Here is a 26,085-nt window from a genome sequence, read left to right as displayed (position 1 = left end):
GTGCCCCCATTTTAGCCATTTTTAAGGGTACAGTTCAGTGGCGTTAAATGTATTCATACTGCTTAGCAGCCATCCCCACCGTCCATCCCCATAACCCTTGGCAGCTTGCAAAACTGGAAGTCTGTCTCTGTTAAACACTAACTCCCCCACCCCCAGCCCCCCAGCCCCCCAGCCCCAGACCTCCACCCCCAGCCCCCCAGCCCCCATTCCAACTCCTTGTCTCTATGAACAGGACTATTATAGTGCTTCATCTCCATGGAATCACTCAGCATTCGTCAATTTATAGCTGGCCTGTCGCATTTTGCGTACTCCCCTCAAGCCTCATCCATGGTGTTGCACGTGTCACAATTCCATTCCTTGTTAAGGCTGAACAATATTCCATTGTAAGGATAGTCCACATTTTGTTTATCCATTCACCTGTCGGTGGACACTTGAGTTGCTCCATCATTGCTTTTAAAAATTACCCCTGGACGTCCAAACCATAGAATACCATGGGACAGTTTAAATAAACAAACAAACAAACAAACAAAGAAACAAATCAATAAAGCAAAGACACTCTGCCCTGCTATGGAAAGATCCCTCAGGGATCCCTGGGTGGCTCAGTGGTTGAGCGCCTGCCTTCAGCCCAGGGCGCGATCCTGGAGACCCGGGATCAAGTCCCACATCAGGCTCCCTGCATGGAGCCTGCTTCTCCCTCTGCCTGTGTCTCTGCCCCTCTCTCTCTCTCTCTCTGTGTGTGTCTCTCATGAATAAATAAATAAAATCTTAAGAAAGGAAGGAAGGAAGGAAGGAAGGAAGGAAGGAAGGAAGGAAGGAAGGAAGGAAGGAAGAAAGGAAGAAAGAAAGGTCCCCCAAATGCATTGTCAGGGAAGAGAGCACAGGAGAATGTGTACAATATGCTGATGAAGACAGAGGGGGGGAATATGTATTTCTAGTTCTTTGTCTTTGCATGAAGCAGCTCTGGAAGAATGGACAGGAGGTGAATACAAGCAGCTCCTTATGGGACAGGGGCACATGGGGCACTCGGTCTTCACGTGGCTGTGTTTTGTACATGAGCATGTGATACCCCAGCACCCTGCACTCTCCCTGACCCCTGACTTAATCACTGGCTACTATCTCTTCAGGATGCACAGCCTGGCTCCTGCCACCCAAGCATGCACTCCCATGATCACAGCATGTCGCCCCCAGCTGGACTGAGCTCTTGTGCACGCTGAGCCCCTGGGCCTGACGGCTGAGTCTCTAGGTAAACTGTCTCCTGTCCTCAGTTCTGAGCACAGACGGCACCACGCCTGCCCCAACCCTTCTCTGTGCTTCAGGCAGCCTGGAGCCCTTACTGGAGGAAGGAGGAGGCTGGTTTGTGCCTCTAGGGGTCCCCGCGTGGAGGCCGGGGGTGGGTTCCCACAGCCTGGTGCATACCAGCACACCTGCAGGAAGGGGCAGGAAGACTGGTGGGCCTTGACCACAGCTCTGACTACACCTACCCTCTCTATAAAGGGAGCCATTACCCACCTCTCCCCTCGCCTGGGCACACCCTGTGGAGCACGTGCCTCAGCAGAACAGTCTGTCTGCACACATTGGCCTGCTTCTTGTCTGCCTTCCTCCACCGGCTCTGAGAAAGTGGGCTCGGTCCACAGTACCTAGAACAGTGCCACTCCACACAATAGCCAAGGGAGAGAGGCACCCAGAGATTGTAGCAAGAAACTGTCCAGGAGACTCAGTTGGGGACACAGTGGGTGGCTGGAGGTCAGAGGGGTGACACTGGCAACCTGTCCATTTTGGACATCCCTGTGGATCATGATGGTCTGGTCTCCAGCCCCACTCCAGCCTCTAGCCTATTGTCCCAGAGCAGAGCTGAGTCTGAGCCCACCTCCCTCCCCATGTGCCCAACATTCCACATCCAGGCCCAGTGGCACGCCACGCCTGGAGGTGTTCTGGGTGCTTCCCAGCTCATCTCTTGACGAGGTAGCATCCTGGCCTCCCCCAGGAAGGCTTCTCCCACACTGTCTGGTAGACCACCCTGTCCTGCAGAGAGGTTTCCAGAATCACCTTCACCCACGCTATTGGCTCATCTTTGTGAAAATTGGGCTGGGATCCAGGGCAGCCCCAACACTGCAGGGAAAAGGTGCCTGGTATCCAGGAGGAGGCACCACACTTTGCCAGCCCCATGTGTGTTCTTTCTTGTGGAGTGAGGCTCCCACACATCGGGCCATGGGCACGATGCAGAGCTGGCGCCCACTCCAGAGCTGCCCAGCACTCCCCAGTGGGCACAGGCAGCCCCCTGTGTGCCCAAGTGCACGGCAGCCTCCCCACCGGGTTGGCAGGAGGTGGTTTTGTGACATTTTATAGTTTCATCAGCTAAGAATGGAATACTTCCAGCGCTGCTAGGGAGGTGAAAATAAAGTTGCCACTGTTACCAGGGCCAGGGCTGGGCAGGCTGCCATCCACACTGGTTCCCAAGCCACCCTTGGGGGCCTCTTCCAATCCCCCCAACATCAGCTCTGACTCTGCACATCCTGACTCTACTTTCAGGGCCAGATAACCCAGAGGTAACAGGAGACAGACAGAAATGGGCCTGGGTCCCCATCTGTGATGGGCACAGCACAGGCTGGGTGAGCAGGGTGATGGGGAGACTCTGTCCCCTGGAAGGTCCTGGTAGTGAGCCTGTGGGACTCCATAGTTAAGAAGGTGGGGGTGACTTCAATGTCTGGCCTGGGGAATGGTGGTAAAACAGACGTGGGCTTGGCCAGGACTCACCGCCATGAGCACCTTGAAGGCTTAGTTCAGGGAGACTTGCACTCAGGGATATGCAGAACCTGGCCGAGGAAACACAGGTCCAGGGCACATGCATGGATGGGCAGCTGCTGTGGGCCAGACCCTTGACTCACTGTCCGCTCAGAGCATGTGCCCCGAGCCCCCGGGGGAGGAGATTCGGGTGGAGACGTCACCATACAAACACTTATGGGGGCTTTCCTCTGCCCCCGGCACCACAAGCCGTATGTCCAGTGCCCCCAATGCCAACAAGGAGAATCTGGTGACACCCACTGGGGGTCGGGCCCAGCCTGCGTCAGGGTTACTGTAGGGAAGAAAGGGAAGGCTTCATCGAGGAGGAGGTGGCGTTTCAGCCAAGTCCAGAGGGTTGGAGGTGTGGACATGGTGGGAGAGCCTTCCCATGCGGGAGACAGCTGAATGGGTCAATGGGTCTGAACCACAAAGGGCCTAGAATGCCAGGCTACAGAGGGGTGCCTGCAAGAGTCCCAGTTTACACAGGTTCACTCAATGGAAAAGCCCACACAGCAGTGTGCAGGTCCTCACCCAACGAACTCAGGAGTATGCCCACTTCCCTGGTGCTCTGTGAGCCAAGATGGCCCCAAGAGTGCCATTCTTCCAGCTCAGGGACCCCAAGGTGGAAGAGAGCTTCCACCAGGGTGCTGTCTGAACCCTCCAGTTGGGATTAGGCCCAGTCCTGAACTAAGAGTTTTTGTGGCCAGGGGCAGGGGCAATGTGCTAATTATCTAAGCCTTGTCAAAAACCACCTTCCCCAGGGGTAGGAGTGGAAAGAGTCAGTCCCTAAGTGGCTTGGACAAAGAGTAGAGGAGGGTTGGTTCCTGAGGGATGCTAGGCTGTGGGGGAGGGATCCCCAGCAGCCCTCCCAGGAAGTGATCACTAGGTTTGGATAGGCATCAAACCAGGAAGAATGACCACCGAGCCAGGAGCCCAGAGGAACCAGCGGGTCCCAGCGCAGGTGTGCCTCAACTGCTCCTCTTACTGCAGACAGGCATGCCCCGGACCCTGAACACCTCTGACATGGTCACTCCAGGCAGCCTTGGCCCACCCCACACCGAGCCCACGGATGGCGAGCCGGCCGGGCAATCCCTCCTGGATGGAGCTCCCTTGTCAGCCTCCCTGGACACCCTGATCCAGCACCTGGTGCCCACGACTGACTACTACCCTGAGGTGGGTGACTTACCCGGCGGGGTGGAAGGGCACCAGGGAGTGGGCTCCCTTCCACCAGGCATGGGGGAGACAGTAGGGCTGGGGCTGGTCTTGTGAGTACATGCTGCTTTCTCTGTGTTCCCCTAGAAAGCCTACATCTTCACCTTCCTTCTGAGCTCCCGCCTTTTCATCGAGCCCCAGGAGCTCCTGGCCCGAGTCTGCCACCTGTGCATTGAGCAGCAACAGCTGGACCAGCCAGTGCTGGACAAGGTAAGGGGCAGGGCAGGGGGCCGGTGAGTAGATAGACATGCCCCTGACATGCCCTCATGCATCAGCCTCTTGGAGTGGTAGTGATTATCTCCATTCTCCTGAGGAGGAGCCCACAGGGGGCTTCTGATATGTCTGAGGCCCAGAGCTAGAAGGGACAGAGTTGAAACCATTAAGCCCTGTGAGAGCCCCTGAGCTCACACCATGCCCAGAGCCCCACCAATAGGACCCTTGCCATCTGGGATGGCCCTGCAGCATCTGCTGGGCTTTCTGCCCTCTGCACACTCTGTTCCACCCTGCCCTCCTCTATAGGTTCCCCATATTCACTCTGTCTCTGGTCAGATCCCAGGAATTGTGAATCTCTATTTATAGGTATGTCGATCGAGCTCTGCTGCTATTGTGATAGAAACCCAACTTCAACTGGCCTAAGATGAAGGGACTTTACTAGCTCATGGAACTGCAAAGTCTCAAGTATCACTAGCTCCTGGGGGCTCAAATGACCCCGATGGAAATGTGGTCTTTCTCCCTCCAACCCTCTGCTCTGTTTTTGTCTGGGCCGGCCTCACCCTCACTTGGGCAGGTTCTCCTCACACAATGACAGGTGGCCCCTGTCACTCCAGGCTCACCACCTACTCTTCCCAATTCAATGGCAAGAGCAAGCCCCATTCTAAACAGGTTCCAATGCAAGTCCCGATCTCATTGGCTTAGCTTAGGAGACATGTTCATCTGTGAACCAATCACTGTTCAGGTTGGGGAGTGTACCATGTACTCTTTGACCAGCACTGATCTGGGCCCATGCCAGGGGACCTGGGGCAAGGTCAGCTGCACCTGAACCCCAAGGGCTGGGGATGAGGGAGAGGGAAACCCCCAAAGCAAGCTGAGATGTTACTATCACAGAAAGGGAGATGGAATGCCCAGCAGGCAAACACAACAGAGGATACTGCCCCAAATGTGTCTGTCCCTGGCTGTTCCCCCATGTGGTCAGCCCCATCCCTATGTCATGTCCCTGTCACCTGACCCAGAGAAGGCTCAAGGCACACCTCCTTTGGCTACCAGAGGCACTGCCCTAGTAGCCCAACCCCAGCTAAGGATGCAGAGTGAGTGGCCAATGCGCTAGCTGATGGGGTCCTGCCTCTAGGCACCCTTCACCTTGTGAGGATGCTCCTTGGCTTGGCTTGCAGGCCCGGGTCCAGAAGTTTGGCCCCAAACTGCTCCAGTTGCTGGCCGAATGGACGGAGACATTCCCACGGGACTTCCAGGAGGAGTCGACCATTGGGCACCTGAAAGATGTGATGGGCCGCATTGCCCCCTGTGATGAGGTAGGCAAACCTAGAACAAGTCCTACACCTGTCTGCACCCCTGCAGACAAGCCTGTTCCTGGGGCCAGCCTCAGGGCCTTCCCTCATCTTCTCATCTGTACCCTGCAGCCCCTGTAAAATCAGCCCTTTTCTCCATCAGGAAATTAGGCCTGCAGAGCTGGCAGGGAAACCAGGCCTCTCTCCTCCCCCGCACTCATACATGTCATCAGATGGCAAGCAAGGAAGGACCTACTCACGGGCTCTTGTGATCAGGCCCATTGGTCAGTGACCCATTAGGCTGGCCTGGAGAGCCTTGGTTGGAGCAGAGGAAGAAAGAGGGGGCCCCCCTGTGGCCAAAACCACATCCCAAGGTACCACCCTAGTACTCTAGTGGCTTGGAAGACAGCCAGTGTAGTGGGCATCAGGTGCCTCTGTACCCCACTCTACCCTGTTCTCCCAGCTGTATTACTCTGGGGGGAAGACCCTTAAAGGTATAAGGAGGACAAAGATCCCCCCATCTCAGGGTAAGGGTCAGAATACAGAGCAGGAACCTGTGAAGCAGAGGGAGGTCTCCTGGCACAGTCAGAAGAAGCAAATGTAGTAGAATCTCCAGAACAATTCTCCAGCAGTGCTCCAGTGGCCAGCACTGATGTGTTCCCTAGGACAGAACACGGCGGGGGGGGGGGGGGTTGGAGGATGCAGATCAGTTGCCCTGGGAGGACGCTGAATGTGGCAAGCTGGTAGCTAGTCATGTGCCTCAAAGTGGGTCAGACGTGACAGAGCCAGGTGCTTGTGAAACAAAGGAAAACTGCCAAGGCAGGATGGGCAATAGGGAGCCATAAAGCCCATAGCCTAACAGGCTCAGGGAAGGAGGCCTTGCCTATGGGCCACTTCACATAGCAAACAAGTGACTTAGCCACTCTGAGGGCTCAGTGAGATGAGAGTCATCTCTTCCTCCTCCATCTCCTCCTCCTTCTTTCTTCTCCACCCCTTTCTCCACCTCCTCCCTACTCCTCCTCCTCTGCATCCCCTAATCCACCTGGGGATCCTGACACTTGGCTTAGGATGCAGCAGGATATAGGGTCAGAGAAGACTCAATGATTGGATAAATCAAGGATGGATTAGAAGCAGGGAGGGTATGCTGGCTGACTGGATGGATAGTTAGCTACTTTGATGGATGGGTAGAGGGGGGAAGATAGATGTTTGGATATTCTGATAGGAAAATGGATATTTGGTATGAGTGGATGTGGAAAGATTGATGAGTGGGGAGGGAAGGAGGGAGGGATAGATGGATGGATGGATGGATGGATGGATGGATGGATGAGTTGATGGATGAATAAGAATGGATGAGTGGATGGTGAATAAGAATGGATGGGTGGATGGATAGTTGGATGGGTGGATGGGTGGATTTGTGGGTAGATAGTGGATGGATGAATAAGGATGGATTGGTGGATGAGTAGATGGATAGATAGGTCGGTAGCTGAGAGGATGAATGAATAAGAATGGATTGATGGGCGGGTATGTGGATGGATGAATAAGGAAGAATGGATGGGTCAATGGATGGATGGGTAGATATGAGTAGATGAATGGATGGGTGGATGAATGGATGGATGGATAGATGAGTAGATGAATGAAGAAGTGGATGGTTGGGTGGATGGGTAAATGGATGGATGGGTAGGTGAGTGGATAGGTGAATAAGAATGGATGGATGGATGGATGAATAAGGGTGAATGGGTAGGTGGATGGATGGGTAGATATGTGAGTGGACAGATGGATGGATGGGTGAATGGATGGATAGGTGGGTGAATGGATGAGTGAATAAGGATGGATGGATAGATAGGTAGATGGATGGATAGATGGATGGATGGATGGAGAGATGAATGGATGGGTGGGTGGGTGGTAGAAGGTTGGGTAGGTGGGTGGATGAATGGGTAGGTGAGAGGGTGAGTGAGTGGGTAGATGGATGGATGGGTGGAGAGATGGATAGTTGGGTGGGAGGGGGAGTGGGTCAGTGGATGAATGGGTGGAGGGATGGATAGGTGGGTGGATGAGTGAGTGGCAAACATTAGGAAGGAAGGAGGAAAAATAGATGAGTAAATTGGGATGTGGGTATCATATAAAAGGAGAGATGGGCCCTAGCAGATGGGTGGATGCAGGGGTGGATGGATGAGGGTGTGCAAGGAGATGAGAGTCTCCTGCTTGAGCCCCTCTCCCCAGGAGGTCTTCAGCAGGATGAGATCTGAACCATCCACAAGACAAGGCAGAACCATCCACCCTTGTCAGGCCTGCCTCTGCCAGTGCTGGAGCCATTTCAAAGGCAGACCCTACACTTCCAGCTGTGGTGGTAGGGATGGTTTAAGTCCTGCCTGGTTTCCTAGAGAAACAGGGCCTCCTTGCCAGCCCCTTGGAGCTGTCAGTCCTGCCACCAGGGCTGTGCTGGGAAATCCTTTCTAATCACGCTGTGGATGAGAAATAAGTGAGGCTTAGGAAGGGCTGTTGAGGGCAGCCATCCAACAGGTGTGGGTGTTCAGAGAACAAGCTCATTTGTTAACCTGGGATCCAGTCAGGTGTGCTGAGCACTGTGGGCTGGAATGAGGGTTCCTTGGCCCCAGGCCCACCCACCCAGGTCCAGGCCAGGGGCGCTTCCATGTGTCTTTGAGATCTCCAAGTTGCCCAGTCGCCCTTAACAGAGAGCAGCCACTCCAAAGTGATATCCTCTGGATGCTGCCTCCCCTCCCCTGGAAGCTGCAGGTGGAATGTGGGTGGCTCCCCTTCCAGCATGGACAGCAAGGACTCAACCCAGAAAGGAGCTGGTCTGATCAGGAAGGGCCAGTAGGACTCAGAGCATGAGGTCTGGATGGGGCCGCCTGAGCTCACTTGGATCCAGGCTCCCAAACCACAGCTGTGTGGCCTTGGGCAAGGCACTTCACCTCTCTGAGCTTTGGTCTCTTCATCAGCAAAACAGAGAAAAACCGTTGCCACCACACAACTTTTTGGCAAAGAGTCCCCGACATCATGTGCACTCTTATTTTGGCACTTGGTATATGTGAGCTCTGATGAGGAACAAATTGTTTCCAAAATTCGGGTGTTTGGGGCCTACTTTTAAGCTTTTACTGTGGAACATTACAAGCATACACAGACAGAGAAAAACAACCCTTAACTCCCGTGATTTCATCACCTAGGCTCAACAATCATCAGCATTTTGCCAAATTCACTCCTATCCCTTCACACATTTCTCCCTCCCTCCAAAGTATTTTTAAACATTGTATCTTTGGCTCCAAAAATATTTCAACATTTTGCTGTAAAAGATTTCTCACACAGGGATCGGGTCAGATGATATAAAGTGACATGCGCAGGTCAATGAAATGAGCCCGAGTGTTTTCAGAGCTGTGTGTCTTTGGGCAAGTTACTTGACCTCTCTGAGCCCTAAATGTCCTTCTATAAAGAGGGAGGGTGATCAGGGCTATGAGATAACAGTGGGGCCCAGGGAAGAAGAGTAAACAGCATGGGGCCGGGGGCCAAGGGGGCTTCCTCATCAGAGGACCAGAAAAAGTACCACCTCTCGCATCTGCTGCCCCCGCTCCTGAACCCCCATGTCCTTCCTTCACTACCCACCACCTGGGAACAAAAGGCCAGAGAGGAGCTGAACAAGCCCTACTCCATGACCAAACATGGAAGCTTCCCCAGCATCTGGCGGTGGCACCGAGGTACCTGCTCAGGGCCACCCAGTGCGAGGCAGGGAAACCAGCCTTGGAGGGGGTACTGGTAGGTTGGACTCAGTAGTCTGGGTTCAGGGAGGCCAGTGCCGAGGCTGAGGATGGGAATCCAGGGAAGGTTCCGAGGTCCAGCTCCAATAAGGGAGACCAGACAGGAGGACACTGGTGTCCTGGCCACATCCGCTGGATCAGCTGCAGGAGAGCTGTACCCTGGGCCCTGTGGGGGACTGGCTTGCTGTCCCCTTTCCACGACTACCTGCTGGGCTGACCCTGCTGCCCTCAGAGGCCCCCTCGCCCGAGGACACAGGTGGTCAAAAGCTGACACTGAAAATAACTGGCAGGTGAGGAGCTTCTGCCCACACAGGAGGGGGCTGAGCCCACTGCAAGTCTCCTGGGCTCACTGAGGTGGGATTTTCGAGAACTTCAAAGATAGAGGCCCATGGCTGTCCAGGCAGAGAAGAGGCTGGATAACGACAGCCTTCATCCCTGGACGACCCCTGCACTTGAAACCCAGCTTCATGTATGCAGCAGGTGGCTCCGTGGATTGCATGCGCATGAGCTACAAGGGGAAAGGCTCTCCCACGTTGGGCATGCCCCGGTACTCTGGAATCTGAATTCCTGATGGCGACAAGGGGCAGCCTCAGCATCCTCAGAGCCAGGTCTCTGGGTCTGCTCAGACGTACCTAGATCTCTCAGCTTCTATCCATGATTCCCAGGGTGTAGGAATCCTGAGACAATGAGAGAAGGTGAAAGAGAAGGATAAATGCCATCCCCATATTCAGAGGGGGTATAGAAGATTCAGGAAAGAACCAACGGATAAGCTTGAGGTGAACACCACCGGAAAAATTCTAAAGGAAACAGAAAATGATAATCATTCGGAGTACTGGTTTAGTAGAAACAAGTCTTGGGAAATTATCTGCGTTTTTTTTTTAAGATTTATTTATTTATTCATTCATTCATTCATTCATGATAGACACAGAGAAAGAGAGAGAGAGAGAGAGAGAGGCAGAGACACAGGCAGAGGGAGAAGCAGGCTCCTTGCAGGGAGCCCGATGCGGACCTGATCCCGATCCCGATCCCGATCCCGGGACTCCAGGATCGCTCCCTGGGCCAAAGGCAGGTGCCAAACCGCTTGAGCTACCCAGGGATCCCCTATCTGCGTATTTTTAAAAGAGGGTAAGCACATGGTTCTATCAAACTACAGACACAAACACAGTGTGCCCCTGACCTCAGAGGGGCTCCACGGTCTACGCTGGCAAGTCCGACCAGCCAGAAGCAGGTGAAGGCCACATTCATCCAAGGGCACATGTGCCCTTCCCGTGGCCTTTGTGCTGGGGATGAGCAGAGAGTGACCTGGTCTGATCTTCATGGAGCTGATAGTGCAAAGAGGAGATACACGATCCCCTGATCCACGCTCAGTCAAGGGTTGAAGGAGGCCTGGTTCTCTGAGGTCCCAAGGACGAGAGGAACATGCAGGGAGAGGCTGCACAGGCCCTGCCGGGGTCTCAGGCGAGAGGAGCAGGAGGGGCCTGTGCCTGGAGCACTGAGAAGGGTAGCAGGGGCCATGTGGAGGCCACCAAATGTGGCCGGAGCTGACTTCAGGAATCCTGAGCCCCATGGGGCTTCTGTCTTTGCAAAGGCACTGGGGCATTTTAAGGAAGACGTTAGATGTGCATTTTCAACAGACCTGCTCTGGCGGCAGAGTGGAGTGAAGAGGCTGGCACAATGCGCCCACCCCACCCCCTGGCCCAAGGGCCTCCTGCAGCCACAGGGACACAGAAATGGCCTATACCACAGACACAAAGCACGGAAATGGCAGGAAGCAAAATCAGGAGGAGGCCACCAAGGACAAGGGGAGTGAGAGGTCCACTCACACACGCTGGGTGGGGGTGGCCCCATGGCCGAGTGGCTCCAGAGCTCAGAGAGGCTGCATCTGTTCAGCTGGATGCTGTCCACGCAGACACTGAGTGACACACTGGGGCATGAGGCAGCACGCCTAGGGACAGGGACAGACTGCAGGGAACAGAGGGCTACACAGAGTCAGGGCAGCGGAAGGACGGTGCAGAGAGGCCTGCCCACAGCCTGAGGCAGGAGGGACCGGAGGCAGGTGCAACCTGGGAGGGGGCCCGGGGATGCCTCCCTCAGAAGGTGGCCATGAATGAGGCCACATGGGCCAGGGTGGAGGACAGGGCATTGGGGAGGAGGGAACATGATGGCAGTGTGGCTGCCCAAGTGAGGAGAGAGATGGGGCCTGGGTGGGCACTGGGGCTCAGCATGCACTCAGTTCCCTATTTTCCCAGCATGCAAACGAGGACCTGACTGGCAATGTGCCAACCACACTCTCAGACTCAGCAGAGTTGTTCCTTCCACAGGTGACGGATGGAAGACTTGGACCTCAGTTTACCTACATACTGTCCAGTGGGCCTGCCCCTACCAAGGCTCTGGGAGCAAGATTTAGGCTTTGGGTTTGGTTGAGATTGGCAGCCTCCTGTCCTGGTTCCTGTATCCCAAAGGCTCTTGTCTGAGGCCCCTTGACAAAGAAGCACTTCCGAGAGTGCCAGATGATGCCACCTTGGTCACCAGAGCTCTGGGCACCAACAGTGCTGGACTTCCCGGCCCCCTGGAGCCCTGTCGGGCTTGGGGAAGCAGTGAGGCCTCCCATGCACACTTGGCCCAGCTAGCCAGATGCCCCACCTGCAAGCATTTTTTATGTGTTTCAAAGCAGCATGAGAAAGCACGCTTTTTTTTTTTTTTAAGATTTTCTTTATTTATTCATGAGAGGCAGAGATATAGGCAGAGGGGGTAGCAGGCTCCATGCAGAGAACCTGATGTGGGACTTGATCTTAGGACCCCGGGATCATGACCTGAGCCAAAGGCAGACACTCAACCACTGAGCCACCCAGGTGCCCTGAGAAAGAACGCTTCTATCCAATGGTATCCGGCCGCACCAGCTCCTGAGCATCTGTTACCCTCCCAGGCCCCTGGGGCCACTGGGCACCTGCCTGCCTGCCTGATGGCTCATCATTGCCAGGAGGCCAGGCCCAGACACTTTCCACTGCTCCCAAGCCAGTTCCCCCTGGCTTGTGGGGCTTGAATCAACCTCTGGGGGCGGGGGGGCATTTGCTGACCAGTTTGGGGGTTTCTCCTGTGGACAACTGACCAACCCCTTAGAAGCATGGGCGTCAAGCTCAGTAAACACAACCATCTCCAATGATGTCTTTCTTGGAGACAGGGGTCCCCCAGGGGGAAATAGAGCCCATGCCAGGGAGGGTGTGGGTGTGGGAGGGCAGGTGCCCCTCCAGGTCACCACACCCCATCCAGGGTGGCCCAAAGCAAGAATGCATCCGTGCCAGCTGCACGGTGAGATACTTTTGTCAGTGTGAGCGATTATTCAAGGACTACAGTGTGCCCAGAGCCAGGCCTCGATCTCCCGACACAGAGGGGGCCGCTCAGGCTTCCCTGCCCCTGCCGAGCTGCCACTCTAGTGAGGTGGTAAACAGCCCTGGTCATCTCCCACGGTGGTCCTATAGGGAAGTCACAGAGGGTGACCTGAACAAGTACTGTCGGGGCACAGATGGGGCTATGTCACTGGTCAGGAAGGCCTCTCCAAGTCAAGAGAGAGGAGGGCCTGGGTGGGAACCCCCATGACAGCTGGGCAAAAAGCCAGTACCAGGGGCAGGGCCCATTCCATGCCTTCCTCCTCTCTCCCTGCCTCTCCCTGGTGGCGCGCCCCAGCCTGCCCCACAGCCCAGAGAACTGGGGCAGCCCTGGGAGTCACCCTCCCTGGCATGGGCTCTTCTGGTAATCCTGCAGCCTTTCCCCACTGCCCTGGGCTTGATCCTGCTTCAGGGTGGGGACAGGAGCAGGCACCCCTAGCCACAGCTCACATCCCAACTGGCCCAGAGCCTCAGATGCTAGACGCGAGGAGATGGGTTTGAGGCATGAGCTCCTCCCTTTCCACCTCCCCTCCAGGCCTACCGAAAGAGGATGCATCAGCTCCTACAGGCTCTGCACCAGAAGCTGGCGGCTCAGGGCCAGGGCCCAGAAGGCGTGCTGGGTGCCGACAAACCCATCTCCTATAGGACCAAGCCGCCAGCCTCCATCCACAGGGAGCTTCTTGGCATCTGCAGTGACCCCTACACTCTGGCCCAGCAGCTGACCCATGTGGAGCTGGTGAGCAGGCCTGTGCCATCCTCTAGCAGACCCAGAGGCAAGGACAGCTGAGAACCAGCCATCCCTGGTCCTCACCTTGGCTCAGCGTACCCCAGGGCTTGAGCCCGTCACAGCAGGGCCAGCCGGGCACCTCTAGGATGCCCTGGCTCTGAAGCAGTCTCTCACCTTCCAGTAGGAGGGCTGCACGTGCTAGGCCTGCCCAACTTTGACCCTTAGCCTGCCTGAGAGGATGGGCCTGGGACAGAGGAACTGGGTCCCAATCCTGGCTCTGCCACCCCCTGCTGTGTGAGCTTCCTACCACTGGTGTCTTCCCTACCAGGGCCTCAGTTTCCCCCTCTAGGACTCACAAACACTGCACCCACCCACCTTCTCCTTCTGGAGAAGTCCGATAGGCTGGACTCTGGATACATGCAGCCTAGCCTTCAGCATGTTGGATTCCTTGTACATGCAGAGGCCAAGGGGCCTGTCCCAGACAGAGGGGAGGTGGGGGAGTAGGTTTCTTCTCTTTTAAACCTCCGCCACCACCATTTATGGCTCCCTGACTGCTTTCTGGTGTTATACTCAGCACTCTTTGTGTACTATCTCAGTTCATCTTCCCACCACCCTGTGTGGGAGGTGCTATTATTATTCCCTTTGCATCAATGAAGAAACAAAGGTCCAGAGAGTTTAAGTGACTTGCCTGAAGTCACACAGTAAAAGGGACAGAGCCAGGATTGAATTCTGACCCAGACCCTGGGCTCTGGGCCACTAGGCCTCCCCTGGAGGAAGCAGGTAATTACCCAGTTTCCAGCCTGGTGTCCTGAGTATCACACCTCCCAAGCACCCCTTATGGGGACATTGCCTCCTGCCCCCCATGAACTAGGGACAGCAGCCCTTGGGCATGGTTTCAAGCTCTGTGACAACCCAGAACGGGGTTGTGGAGCGCTTGTGAGAAGGGCAGGTGTCCAGAGACCCTCCCGGGTGGGCTGAGGGAACCTGCAGGAGGACATGCCAGCCCCCCAATGCCATGCCCTGCCCATGGGTCCGCCCTTTCCCGACTCCTCTTCTCCTTCTGGTGCAGGAACGGCTGCGGCACATCGGGCCTGAAGAGTTTGTCCAGGCTTTTGTGAACAAGGACCCTCTGGCCAGCACAAAGGTAGAAGGCCCTTGGACAGGCCGGCGCACTGGGCCCTCGGGGGAATGCCACGAGTGTCAGCTGGGCGAGCTTCGGGGGGGCCCAGAGCAGAGCAGATGGGCTTTGGGGGGCTGTGCCCACTCCATCCCTGCCCCTCCAGCTTGCCCTCCAGCCCGAGGGCCTCAGACTCCGACAGCCCTGAGTCCTGAGGAAGCCACCTGTCACCAACCCAGCGGGGGCGGATGCGGGGTGGGTGTGGAGCTGAGGCCGCTGGGTTGGGAGGAGAGCGGAGGGCGCCCCAGGTGCGCTGCAAGACCAAGCTCTCTGGGCGCTTTTCGGTGGGCGCTGGTGCCCTCCAGCGGCCACCCGGGGTAGCGCGCTAGTGGGCTTTTGCCCTCTGGCTTAATAAAAGAAGAGCAACTGTATTTAGAATGCATTTTCACCTCAGATAAGCAAAGATTAAGCATTGTGGGTATGTAGGGGAAGAAGCACACGCGTACATGGCTGGTACAGGGTGAAATTGGCACAGCCGCTTTGGGGGGCATCTTGGCAATAGTATCAAGACTTGAAATGTACACTCTTGACCCCAACTTTATGCGCCTAATAATTTATCCTACGGATATACACATGCACGTACACGAAGATGTGTGCATGAAGATATTGTGCACTATTATGGCCAAAGGCTGGAAGCAAACTGTCTTATCATCCTTGGGGACTCAATTACAAGTTATAGTATATCCACATATGGAATGCTATGCATCTATTACAAAGAATAAGTGACTAGAAGTATAGAATACCCAGATCCACTATAGAGAGAAAAAACTAGAGTGACGGTCAGGACAAAGAGGATGTGGCCATTTGTGTAACAACAAAAGGTGGGTGCGTGATACCTGTTTGCACAATCCATGCCTGTGAACAATCTCTAGGAATATGGGTTACTCGCAGGAGCCCAGTTTGGGGGTGGGGCTTGGAGTGGAAAGGAGACTGGGCCTCTCTTAGCTGGTTGTTCTTTATGTTTGGTTTTGCTTTGGGGTTTTGGCCATCTCCAAGAATTACTTATTTTTTGTGAAGTACATCGAAGATTGCAGGTGACCTCTCTTCACCCATCTGTGGTAGATGGACATTTGTGGTGTTTCCAGCCTCTTGATTATAGATACTGCTGCTACAAATGTTCTTACATGTTTCCCTGTACATTGGTGCGTATTTTTCTAGGGCATCAGTTCTCAAATAATTTGGATTTAGGATCCCTTTAGACTTGTAAAAATTATGCAGGACCCCCAAAAACTTGGTTATGTAGATTATATCTACCCATATTCATCATATTAGCTTTTAAAACTGATAACTGTAGGGCAGCCCTGGTGGCCCAGCAGTTTAGCACCGCCTTCAGCCCAGGCCGTGATCCTGGAGTCCTGGGATCGAGTCCCACATCGGGCTCCCTGCATGGAGTCTGCTTCTCCCTCTGCCTGTGTCTCTGCCTCTCTCTCTCTCTCTCTCTCTCTCTCTCTCTCTATGCCTCTCATGAATAAATAAATAAAATCTTTTAAAAAACTGATAACTTTTAAAGATATTTATTTATTCAAAATAGCAATAATAACCTATTACAGGTTCACATAAGTGGTATATTTTATGGAAATAACTAGATTTTCCGAAGTAAAAAATTCTTGGGAAGAATGATATTGTTTTACAGTATTCTTACAAATCTCTTTAATAACCAACATAACAAAAAGACAGCTAGGTTCTCTTACCTGCTTCTGCATTCAATCCCTTGATGTACATTATTTTGGTTGAAAATCCAACCTCTCACAAATATATAGTTGGAAAAGGGAAGAATATTTTACAGCATTTTCAGATGAGTGAATATTTTCCTTTGATACTATGCTAAAATTCAGCAGGTTTGTAAAGATTAAGCATCTTGAATGGATCTTTTGCTCCTGCATGATATTATAACATCATACATCGGACATTTGGAAACTATGAGTTCACTGAATTGGGAAGATCCTCCAAATGTTGGTACATTTCATTATACAACATTTTTAAATCATATCCACTAAAATCATTACTGATCTTATCCTTCCAAAAAAAGCCCTTGAGTATTGGAAAACTCTCAAGATCACAGAGGAAGATACATATTTTACAAGTTCCCAATTCTCTGTTGAGATCTTGAATTTTAACATTAGCAACAAACACTATCAATTGTTTTCTTGAAGTGACAGGGTCATTTTGTTGGTTTTCAAGAAAATATCAACCAAATACTGAAGTCCGAAAAACCATAGTTGGTCAGTCCTTTGAGTAGAAATGGTGTTTCATGAGAAAAGTGGCCAGAACTGCTCACAAGTCTATCACACTACTGCTTTTCCTCAAGAAGTGCTTTTATGTACTGCTTCGTCATGTAGAATATCAAAGAGATGTGTGCACAAGATTGAGATTTGATAGGATTGAAAAGTTTGCTTCCTCGCGGACATTCTGAAATCACACTCAATTTTTTTCTTTGACTATGAACATGTGATAGTGAAGAACGTAATAACCATGAGTATGGTTTGATGACTCTGCCTTGTTTCGGGCTATGTTGGGAGCGATTTTACCCACTATTCTTTTACACATCTGTGCAAATGTCAACGCACTGGAAAGATAATGACACTGTGTGAATATGAAACTGGTTGTGCCCTTGAGAATTGTCACTCCACAATATACCTAAGAGGGAAATCACACTGTCACAGGCGATGCCAGGTGAGGCTGTACCCATTAACACTGCCAGCAGGGAGGTATTCCTTCTCCACATCCTCAATGACACTTAAAATTGTCAAACTTTTACGTATTCGTCAAACTGTTAAAGGGAGCATCTTTTCATATGTTTTGAACATTCCTGTTTTCTGTGAAATGCCTGTCATCCAGTTTCCTATTGGGGTGATTTGGCTTTTTCTTGAGTATTTTAAAAGAGGTTTTTTGATGTTTTTTTTATTTTTTTAATATTCTGTATTTTTTTAAAGATTTTATTTATTTATTCATGAGAGACACAGAGAGAGAGAGGCAGAGACATAGGCAGAGGGAGAAGCAGGCCCCCCAAAGGGAGTCCAATGTGGGACTCAATCCCAGGATCCCGGGATCACAGGCTGAGCCAAAGGCAGATGCTCAACCACTGAGCCACCCAGGCTGCCCTGGTGTTTTTAATTTTAACTTCATCAAATTCACTAACGTTTTCCTTTACGTTTTTTTAGTGGGGAAGGGAGTAAGAAATCCCTCCCTACACCCTACCCAGGTCAAAAATATAATCTCTAATGTTTTCTTCTAGAAGTCTTAGAATTTTGCCCTTCACATTTAAGCCTTGGATTTAAAATTCACTTCGTGGATACGGCCTGAATTGGAGATCCACATTCATGGTTTTACCACACAAATAGCAACTTTTCCTACACCATTATTGATATATTGTCTTGCTCACTAATACGCCCCAACGGTTTTGTCACTATCATATGTCAGGTTCGATCAACGTGTGTAGATCTGTTCCTGGACAGTCTGTTCTGTCCACTGGTCAATTTTTCTATCTCTGTATCAATATACACTATCTCCATTATTGTGGTTGTATGATCAGTTTTTTCTCATTGTCTAGTGAAGGAAGGCTTCTGGTTCTTCTTTACAAGTCACTGAGATATTCTTGGTCTTGTTTTTCTATTTGAAATTTTGTATCCCTTGTCAAATTCAGTGAAAAATCTTACTGGGATTTTGTTAGAATATATGAAATATGGACCAATTTAGGAGGAATTTACATTTTCATGATACCGAGTCATCCGACCCATACAAATGGTGTGTCCTGCCATTTACTTATTTTTTTTTATTTTTTTTTATTTTTTATTTTTTTTCTGCCATTTACTTAGATCTAATGTTTTACTTTCTAATGTTCTATAACTTTCTCCATAAAAATATTAAACAGATTTAGTTATATTTTCCCTCTGAGTTCCTTATGCATATTTATGCTATTATTTATGGCATATTCTATTGTACTTATTTCTGAACTGCTTCTGTCATTTAAGGAATGTCATCAACTTTTGTATGTCAACTTTGTATCTGATGATACTGTACATTCTTGCTATTTCTCATAGTTTTTCTTAATTCTTTGGTGTTTTTCACATATACAGTTACATCATCCAAGAATAGTGACAGTTTTTTCCTTCCTTCCCAATCCTTATTCTTTTTATTTTTAGTGTAGTCATACAAAGAATCCTCCACTGATGTGAGATGGACATGAATAACATATGGGTCCCATGTTGTACATCTCTGAAACATTAGGATTATTAGTTGTTGCAGAATAATCCAGCTAAGTCTGACCAAATTTGTTTTTCTTGCTTATTGTGCTAACTAGCACCCCTGGTAAAATATTTAAGAAGTGTTGCTAACTGACATCCTTCTTTTGTCTTTATTTTAAGATATTATTTATTCATTCATGAGAGACAGAGAGAGAGAGAGGCAGAGACATAGGCAGAAGGAGAAGTAGGCTCCCTGCATGGGGCTTGATACAGGACTTGATCCCAGGACCCCGGGATCACAGGCTGAGTCAAAGGCAGACACTCAACCACTGAGCCACCCAGGTGCCCCTTTTGTCTTGATTTTAAACAGAATATTTTTACATGTCACAATAGAGTATGATGTTTGCTCTGAGATTTTTTTTCAATGACCTTTATCAGCTCAAGGAAGTCCCATGGTCCTACTTTGCTGAGAATTCTTATCATGAATGATTATTGCATTTTATAGACTATTTTTTCTGAGTCCATTAACCTTATGTTCTCTTCCCTTTCAAACTGTTATGTGATTATTTTATACAGGAGTCCCCCTCTTTATCTGTGGGGTATATGTTCCAAAACCCCCAGTGGATGCCTGAAATCATGGATGGCACTGAACCCTATATATACTACATTTTTTACTACACATGTTATAATAACACTTATGAATCAGGCACACTAAGAGATTAACAACAATAACTAAAAACCAAATAGAACAATTATAACATTATACTCTAATAAAAATTATGTGAGTGTGGCCCCCCTCTCTCAAAATATCTTATTACATTGTACTAACCCTTCTCCCTGTGATGATATGAGATGATAAGATGCCTACGTGATGAGATGAGGTGAGGTAAAAGCCATGGGCAACGTGATGTAGTATTAGACTACTACTGATCATCTTGCTTCTGGACCATGGTTTATGCCAGGTAATTGAAACCACAGACAACAAACCATGGATAAGGGGAGATCTATTGTATTAGTTGGGTTTTTTTCTTTTTCAATGTCAAACCAACCTGGCATTTTTGGAAAAAAATGAAACTGAGTTGTGATCATTATCTTTTTTGTACACCCTTAGGTTCAATTTGCTCTTATTTTGTTTAGGATTTCTGCAACTATAATCATGTGATTGACTTGTCAATTTCCTTTCTGTTCCCATTCTTGTCTAGTCTTTGTTTTCTCTCTCCGTGTTCTCTGTTCTGTGTTCCTGGACCATTTGGTAGAATTTGCTAGTGAAACCATCCTGTCTAGTATTTCCTTTTAGGGAAGACTTTTATGTAGCTGTTCAAGATTTTCCTGTTTTAGTAATTTTAGGACTATTTAGGCTTTCTATTTCTTCTTTACTCGGTTTAATTTATATTTTTCCAGAAAGTTGACTCAGTCCTCCTAACTTTTCACATTTATAGACACAAGTTATTCACAATATTTTCAATCTTTCACACTCATATTCACAACTAATCTTTATATTTATCTCTCCATTTCTTCATCAATCTTACTAAGCATGCATCAGGGTTTTTTTTTTTAAGATTTTATTCATTTATTCATGAGAGAGAGAGGCAGAGACATAAGTAGAGGGAGAAGCAGGCTCCACGCAGGGAGACCGACGCGGGACTCCATCCTGGGTCTCCAGGATCAGGCCCTGGGCTGAAGGCGGCGCTAAACTGCTGAGCCACCCAGGCCGCCCTATTCATCAGTTTTAGTAGTTTTTTCAAATAAAGAGTTTCTGGCTTCATTGACTCTATAGAGAAAAAAATGAAATAGTGAAGAAAGATGCAACACATAGAGTAAATCTTTATTATTTCCTATCATCTGCTTTCTTTGGATTCTTTCTTTGTTATTCCTTTTCTAATTTTTTATGTTGGATGTTCAGCCTGTTTTTATCCTTTCTTCTGTCCTAATAAAAGTACGAAAGACTATTTGTTTCTTTCAAAATGTATTTTTTATTTTCAGCCTCCAAATTTTGTCTTTCAGCATTCTCATTTTCATTTCCTTGGTGACTTTATCTTTGACCCATAGATTATTTTTAAATGTGTTTTTAGGTTTCTATTTGAAAAGAATACACATTCTCATATGATTGAGTGCAGGCAGGCTTCCAGACTTGTTCATTAACTCAACTACTTAAATTGTGTTGCTTAAATTTATATTTATAACTGTTTTTTTAATCCCCATAGTCTATGCATTGCTGTCATTGTGTTAAAATCTCCCACTGTGGCAATAAGATTTGATTTCTTCCTACAAAGGAGCTTACCCTTCTGACTATATTTGCCTCCATATTTTGAGGCTATGTTGTTAGGCACAAGCAAGTTTAGATTTGTGACATATTCTTGATTAATCAAATCTTTTATCATTATGCAGTTACCCTTGAATCTCCTCTGGTGCTTTTTGCCTTAGAGTCTTTTTTTGCCTTAAAATCTATTTTGTCTAATATTAGTATAACTATGTGATATTCATCATATATAGTTTTCAATTTTTTTACCTATATCCTTGGGCTTGGGGTGTGCCCCACTACTTGAAAATAGCAAGTAGCTGGAGTTTTAAAATTATAGCAACTGTAATTACTGACTTACATGGGTTCAGTTTTATCACCTTCTGTGCATCCTTCACTTGTCTTCCCACATCTTCCCTGTCTTTTCTCTCCTTACTGTACTTCTTTTGGATTAATAGATCCCCTGTCCCATTTTCCCCTCTACTTATCGAAGGTCACACTGACAATTTCAATGTGGATATTGAAGTCAACTTGAGTTTAATCTTTTAAACGGTGGTGCATTTATGCAGTTGAATTTTTTTTAATATTTTAATTTATTCATAAGAGACATAGGCAGAGGGAGAAGCAGGCTCCCTGTGGGAAGCCTGATGTGGGAATTCATCCCAGGAGTCTGGGATCATGGCCTGAGCAGAAGGTCTCATGACCTTCGTGATCATGATCCCCCTGGGATCACAACCAGAGGCTCAACCACTGAGCCACCTATGTGCCCCTGCAGTTGAATATTTTACCTCAATTGAAAAATTATATTTCCAAGGGATATTTTATGGCATGAAAAGTTCATGTGGAAAAATATGGAAATATATATATATATAATTATATATAGATAGAAAGAGGCCCACATACAGTTGACTCTTGTTATTTAACATGATTATATCCTATGATGTCATCATGAACACACCACTGCAGTAAATACCACTGCTCCCAAGGGAAATACAGGGTTGGATCCCTGGCAAGCCTCACACCACATTTACATCAACCAGTCCATACATAGCCTTGCACTGTGTGTGTGTTTGACTCAAAAACACCTTATTTAATATATATTGTTCTTCCAATAACATTGAACTCATAGCCAGCAGTGCCATGACTCATGTCTGAGTGAAGCTTATCTAACACATATTTTCTCCTTAGGGCACATCACAGCCTTCAAATGCTTAGAAGCTTTAGTTCTAGTGCTTGGAGCGCTTTAAGCAGGGAACTCACCATCGCACTGAATAGACCACAAGAAAAAGAAAGACTTGTTTCACAGTATGGGAGCTGAAACAAGAAGCCAGGTTGTCACTTAGCTCAACCTCAGCTGGGAACACACAGGCACTTTGGGTGACTCAGATTTTTTTTGCCACCCTGCACATATCAATGAATGACAGTGAAAGTGACAGGAATAGTGATTTGAGGTTACAAATATATTTTTAGCAAGCAGACATATTCACAAATACAGAATCTATGAATAATGATAATCAACTGTGTGTGGGGTATATATATACATATGCAATTACATATTATGTATATCATATTAAATTATGTCTTGTATAGAAAAAAGACTGAAAGGATATACATCAAATCATTGATATTTGTAAATGGTTTTAAGGTTCCAGCATTTTCTGGATTATCTATAATAACAACAAACTGATTTCATTCCAAAAGTTGACAGAGAGACTGATTATGGTCCTTGTGTCTTTCCTAGCCTTGCTTCAGTGAGAAGACTACTAATCTGGAGGCTTATGTGAAATGGTTCAACAGATTGTGCTACCTCGTGGCAACTGAGATCTGCATGGTGTGTAAAAAGCTGCGGGGGGGGGGGGGCAGGGGCATGACCTAGCACAGCCAAAGGAGGCCAGGGACATGATCTAGCATAGCCAAAGGTGGCAGGGGTTGGGGGCAGGCCCCTTGGAGGGAACCAGAAGGGTATCTTGAGCCTGTCTGTTTCCAAGCCCAAGATCAAGCTGAGCACCTCTCTGGGACGCCAGGTGTCACCCAGCTTGCATGCAATGACATTTCCCTCTGGGTAGAGCCTGGCACAGATCCACTGGACTCTGACAGAGAGTGCCAGAGACCACTTGCCGAAGGTGTAAGAGGCAGTTTACTGCTCTGCCAAGTGGCTCTGCTCCCTCCATCTGTGCCTGTCTGCCTTGGGTGGGCCCGGCCAGCAGCCATGCTGTGTTTGCCTCTCTCAGGATTTAGAATAGAAATGACCCAACCTTTAAGAATTGGGAGATTGTACATGTAAAGTCCAGGTCTCCAGCTTCTCCCAGAAATCAGGAAGACTTGTCAACACCAAGCCAGATGCACGAGTCACAAGTCATGGTCCTTTAGGACCAGACCCTGTTTGCTCTCTTCACTTCCTTAGAGTGCAGGGATCTTCCTCCAAGCCCCCCTCACCATCAGGTGAGGCCCTAGGGCACTTTTATCAGGGAATGATTGGAAGCAACTTAGGTGCCAGGTGGAGCTCTCCAGGAGCAAATGCTGAGATAGAAATTGGGAGAACAGAGAAAGGGGCAGGAAGGCTCAGAAGGAGAAGCTGGTCTGCGGTGCCTCAGCCTTGGGCTGAGCACCCACAGCGGGCTGAAATGCTTGGCCTCTATCCCCCTCCTTGCTCAGCCATCGCTGTCACAGCATAGGCTGCCTGGGAGGGACAGGAAGGACCTCAGGAGGGAGGCTTTCTGAAGGTGGTTCAGGCAGCATGTCTCATGCTTCTTGGTAAAGACCACTGCTGCACATAAGTCGGGCAAGCTAAATCTGTATGGGGAGAACAGAAGATAGGGTTCTCAGGCCCCCCTGCTTCCTGCATTTCCATGTCTGGCCTGACAGCTCAGATGGGGCTTTACTTGGGCAAAGCTGGGCTGAAACTTCCCTGGAGTTGGGCAGTGCTTCTCCAGGATGGCTGGGGGGATAATAGAGATTGTTTGGAGCCACCAGAGAAGTCAAAGTCCCAATCACTTAGCCATAAGCTGGAGGTGAAGTCATGCAGTCATTTAACAGAAAACAGTGACGGGGCTGCTCCTGGGATGGGACCTGGGTCAGTGTGTGGCCCCAGTGTGGGGAGAGCCAGCTTGGTGCTGGGGGGCCAGGCGAGGGAGCCATGGAAGGTGCTGGAGCTGGACCTGAATGTCGCTGAGAGACTAGCCCAGGGTCAAGGTGGGGACGTGTCAGAACTGAAGCTCCCGTGCCCTGTCCCCAGCCAGCCAAGAAGAAGCAGAGGGCCCAGGTGGTGGAGTTCTTCATCGATGTGGCCCGAGAGTGTTTCAACATTGGCAACTTCAACTCTCTGATGGCCATCATCTGTGAGTAGGCTGGCCAGGCCCCTGCTAGGAGCGCCCCCTAGAGGCCGGTGCTGGCACACATGGGCGAGGGGCGGGGCGGCAAGCCTGGGCACTCCTCTGGGCAGGGTGGGTGCAGTTAGGAGCACATTCCCTTGCCCCCCGAGGTCCCGGAGAGGTGCCCCTTTGAGGCAAGTTTAGCCTCCTTGGGGAGCTTCGGGGGCGCTTGGCCATATGTCCCCAGATCCAGGGAGAGTGGGGACCCAAAACAGAGCTTGGTCAGGGTGCAGGGCCAGTGTGGCAGGGAATGGGACAGGGGCCTGCACAGAAGCCAGGCTCACGCGGACACAGTGGCCACCAGCACCTGCCCATCCACCGTCCTGCCATCTGTGGCAGGCTCATCCTGCTGGGGCCACCCCCCAGTCCCCCTGCCCCAGAGAGTAAGCAGCCTGTGACACCTGGAGATGCCCCCCCAGCCCCACCCTCCCTCTTCCAGCCGGCATGAACATGAGCCCTGTCTCCAGGCTGAAGAAGACCTGGGCCAAAGTGAAGACAGCCAAGTTTTTCATCCTCGAGGTGAGCAAGAGCCACCGGGCTGCCAGATGGCACTGGCCGACCCTAGGACGCAGCTCCCCTATTGCCTTCCTGTCTCTTTCTAGCACCAGATGGACCCAACAGGGAACTTCTGCAACTACAGAACAGCCCTGCGAGGAGCGGCCCACCGCTCCCTGACAGCCCACAGCAGCCGAGAGAAGGTAGGTCAGAGTCTGGAATGGCCTTCAGAGCTCCTCCCTACTCCCCACCTTGGCCCAGGTGGGCTGCATCAGAGAGCCTAGCTGGTGGCTCAACCCCCGCCATTCTGCAGTATCTATATAGACAGCCATGTTCCCTGGATGCCTCCAAAATGGGGGACTCACCACCTTACAGAACAGATTACCCATGCCCAAGCAGCTCTAACTGATAGGAAGTACTTCCTTTTCAGGCTGGGGTTATCCTCTCTGGAGGGTCATGCCAAGTGAGGCTCCTCCCTCTTCTTTTTTTATTTTTTAAGATATTTATTTACTGAAAGAGAGTGCAAACACAGCAGGGGGAAGGGCAGAGAGAGAGAGAGAGAGAGAGAATCTCAAGCAGACTCCTAGATGAGCAGAGACCAATGTGGGCCTCAATCTCACTACCCTGAGATCATGACTTGAGCTGAAATCAAGAGTCAGATGCTCAGCCAGCTGAGCCACTCAGGCACCCCCTGGCTGCTCCCTCTTCTACCCACCAGTCCTTAAGCACCCCCAGGCCCCCTCTTCCCTCTAAAGCCAACAGCCCAGGCCTGCCCCACTGTACTCCAGTCTCCAATCCCCTCCGCACTTGGATCTCTTTGGTTCCTGAACAGTTTCACTTGTCAGGGTCCCTCTGTTTCAGATCAAATTGTTTCCAATATATAGGGACTTACACCTTCTCATTCTAAATGCAATACCTTCATTGATGTAGCCTCAGATCACATTCACATGTATGGCAAAGAGTGGACCAAACTTCTCACTCATTAAAACTGCCTTTTCACAGGTTCTGCTCTTAAATATTTGCATGTGGTGGGGAGGAGAAGGGGGCTTCGCTGACTCTAATCAATTTTATTTGTCTCCCAAATTCTTCTGGTGGCCTCCACACAGGAAACTGGGCCTTGGTTGCAGTGAGCCTCTGGCTTAAGACCTGGTACCAGCCTGATGATTATAGTTGTCATCTCCATAGAAAGGAAACGCCAGGGCTTGCTGTGCCTTTCCTGCCTGATCTCTTGGCAGGAGTAT

General features: G+C 50.1%; 1 protein-coding gene across 12 annotated transcripts in view; it reads left to right on the top strand.

The window, feature by feature from the left end:
* Window positions 1-26,085, top strand: part of RASGEF1C (RasGEF domain family member 1C) — an 83,258-nt gene that overhangs the window by 42,129 nt on the left and 15,044 nt on the right. For 5 of the 12 annotated variants that reach the window (XM_041764715.1, XM_041764716.1, XM_041764714.1 and 2 more), the window contains 10 exons: window positions 1,125-1,243; window positions 3,772-3,954; window positions 4,081-4,203; window positions 5,382-5,519; window positions 13,187-13,387; window positions 14,448-14,522; window positions 22,720-22,809; window positions 24,214-24,316; window positions 24,789-24,868; window positions 24,952-25,047. In XM_041764715.1, coding sequence (XP_041620649.1) covers window positions 3,778-3,954; window positions 4,081-4,203; window positions 5,382-5,519; window positions 13,187-13,387; window positions 14,448-14,522; window positions 22,720-22,809; window positions 24,214-24,316; window positions 24,789-24,868; window positions 24,952-25,047 — 1,083 coding nt within the window. In that variant the 5' untranslated portion in view covers window positions 1,125-1,243; window positions 3,772-3,777. The remainder of the gene's footprint in view (window positions 1-1,124; window positions 1,244-3,771; window positions 3,955-4,080; window positions 4,204-5,381; window positions 5,520-13,186; window positions 13,388-14,447; window positions 14,523-22,719; window positions 22,810-24,213; window positions 24,317-24,788; window positions 24,869-24,951; window positions 25,048-26,085) is intronic. The other 7 variants (XM_041764721.1, XM_041764710.1, XM_041764712.1 and 4 more) reach the window with 2 other exon arrangements.

Source organism: Vulpes lagopus, chromosome 7 (assembly GCF_018345385.1).
Source record: "Vulpes lagopus strain Blue_001 chromosome 7, ASM1834538v1, whole genome shotgun sequence".
Taxonomy (NCBI): Eukaryota; Metazoa; Chordata; class Mammalia; order Carnivora; family Canidae; genus Vulpes; species Vulpes lagopus.
This window is presented reverse-complemented; position numbering and strand designations above follow the sequence as displayed.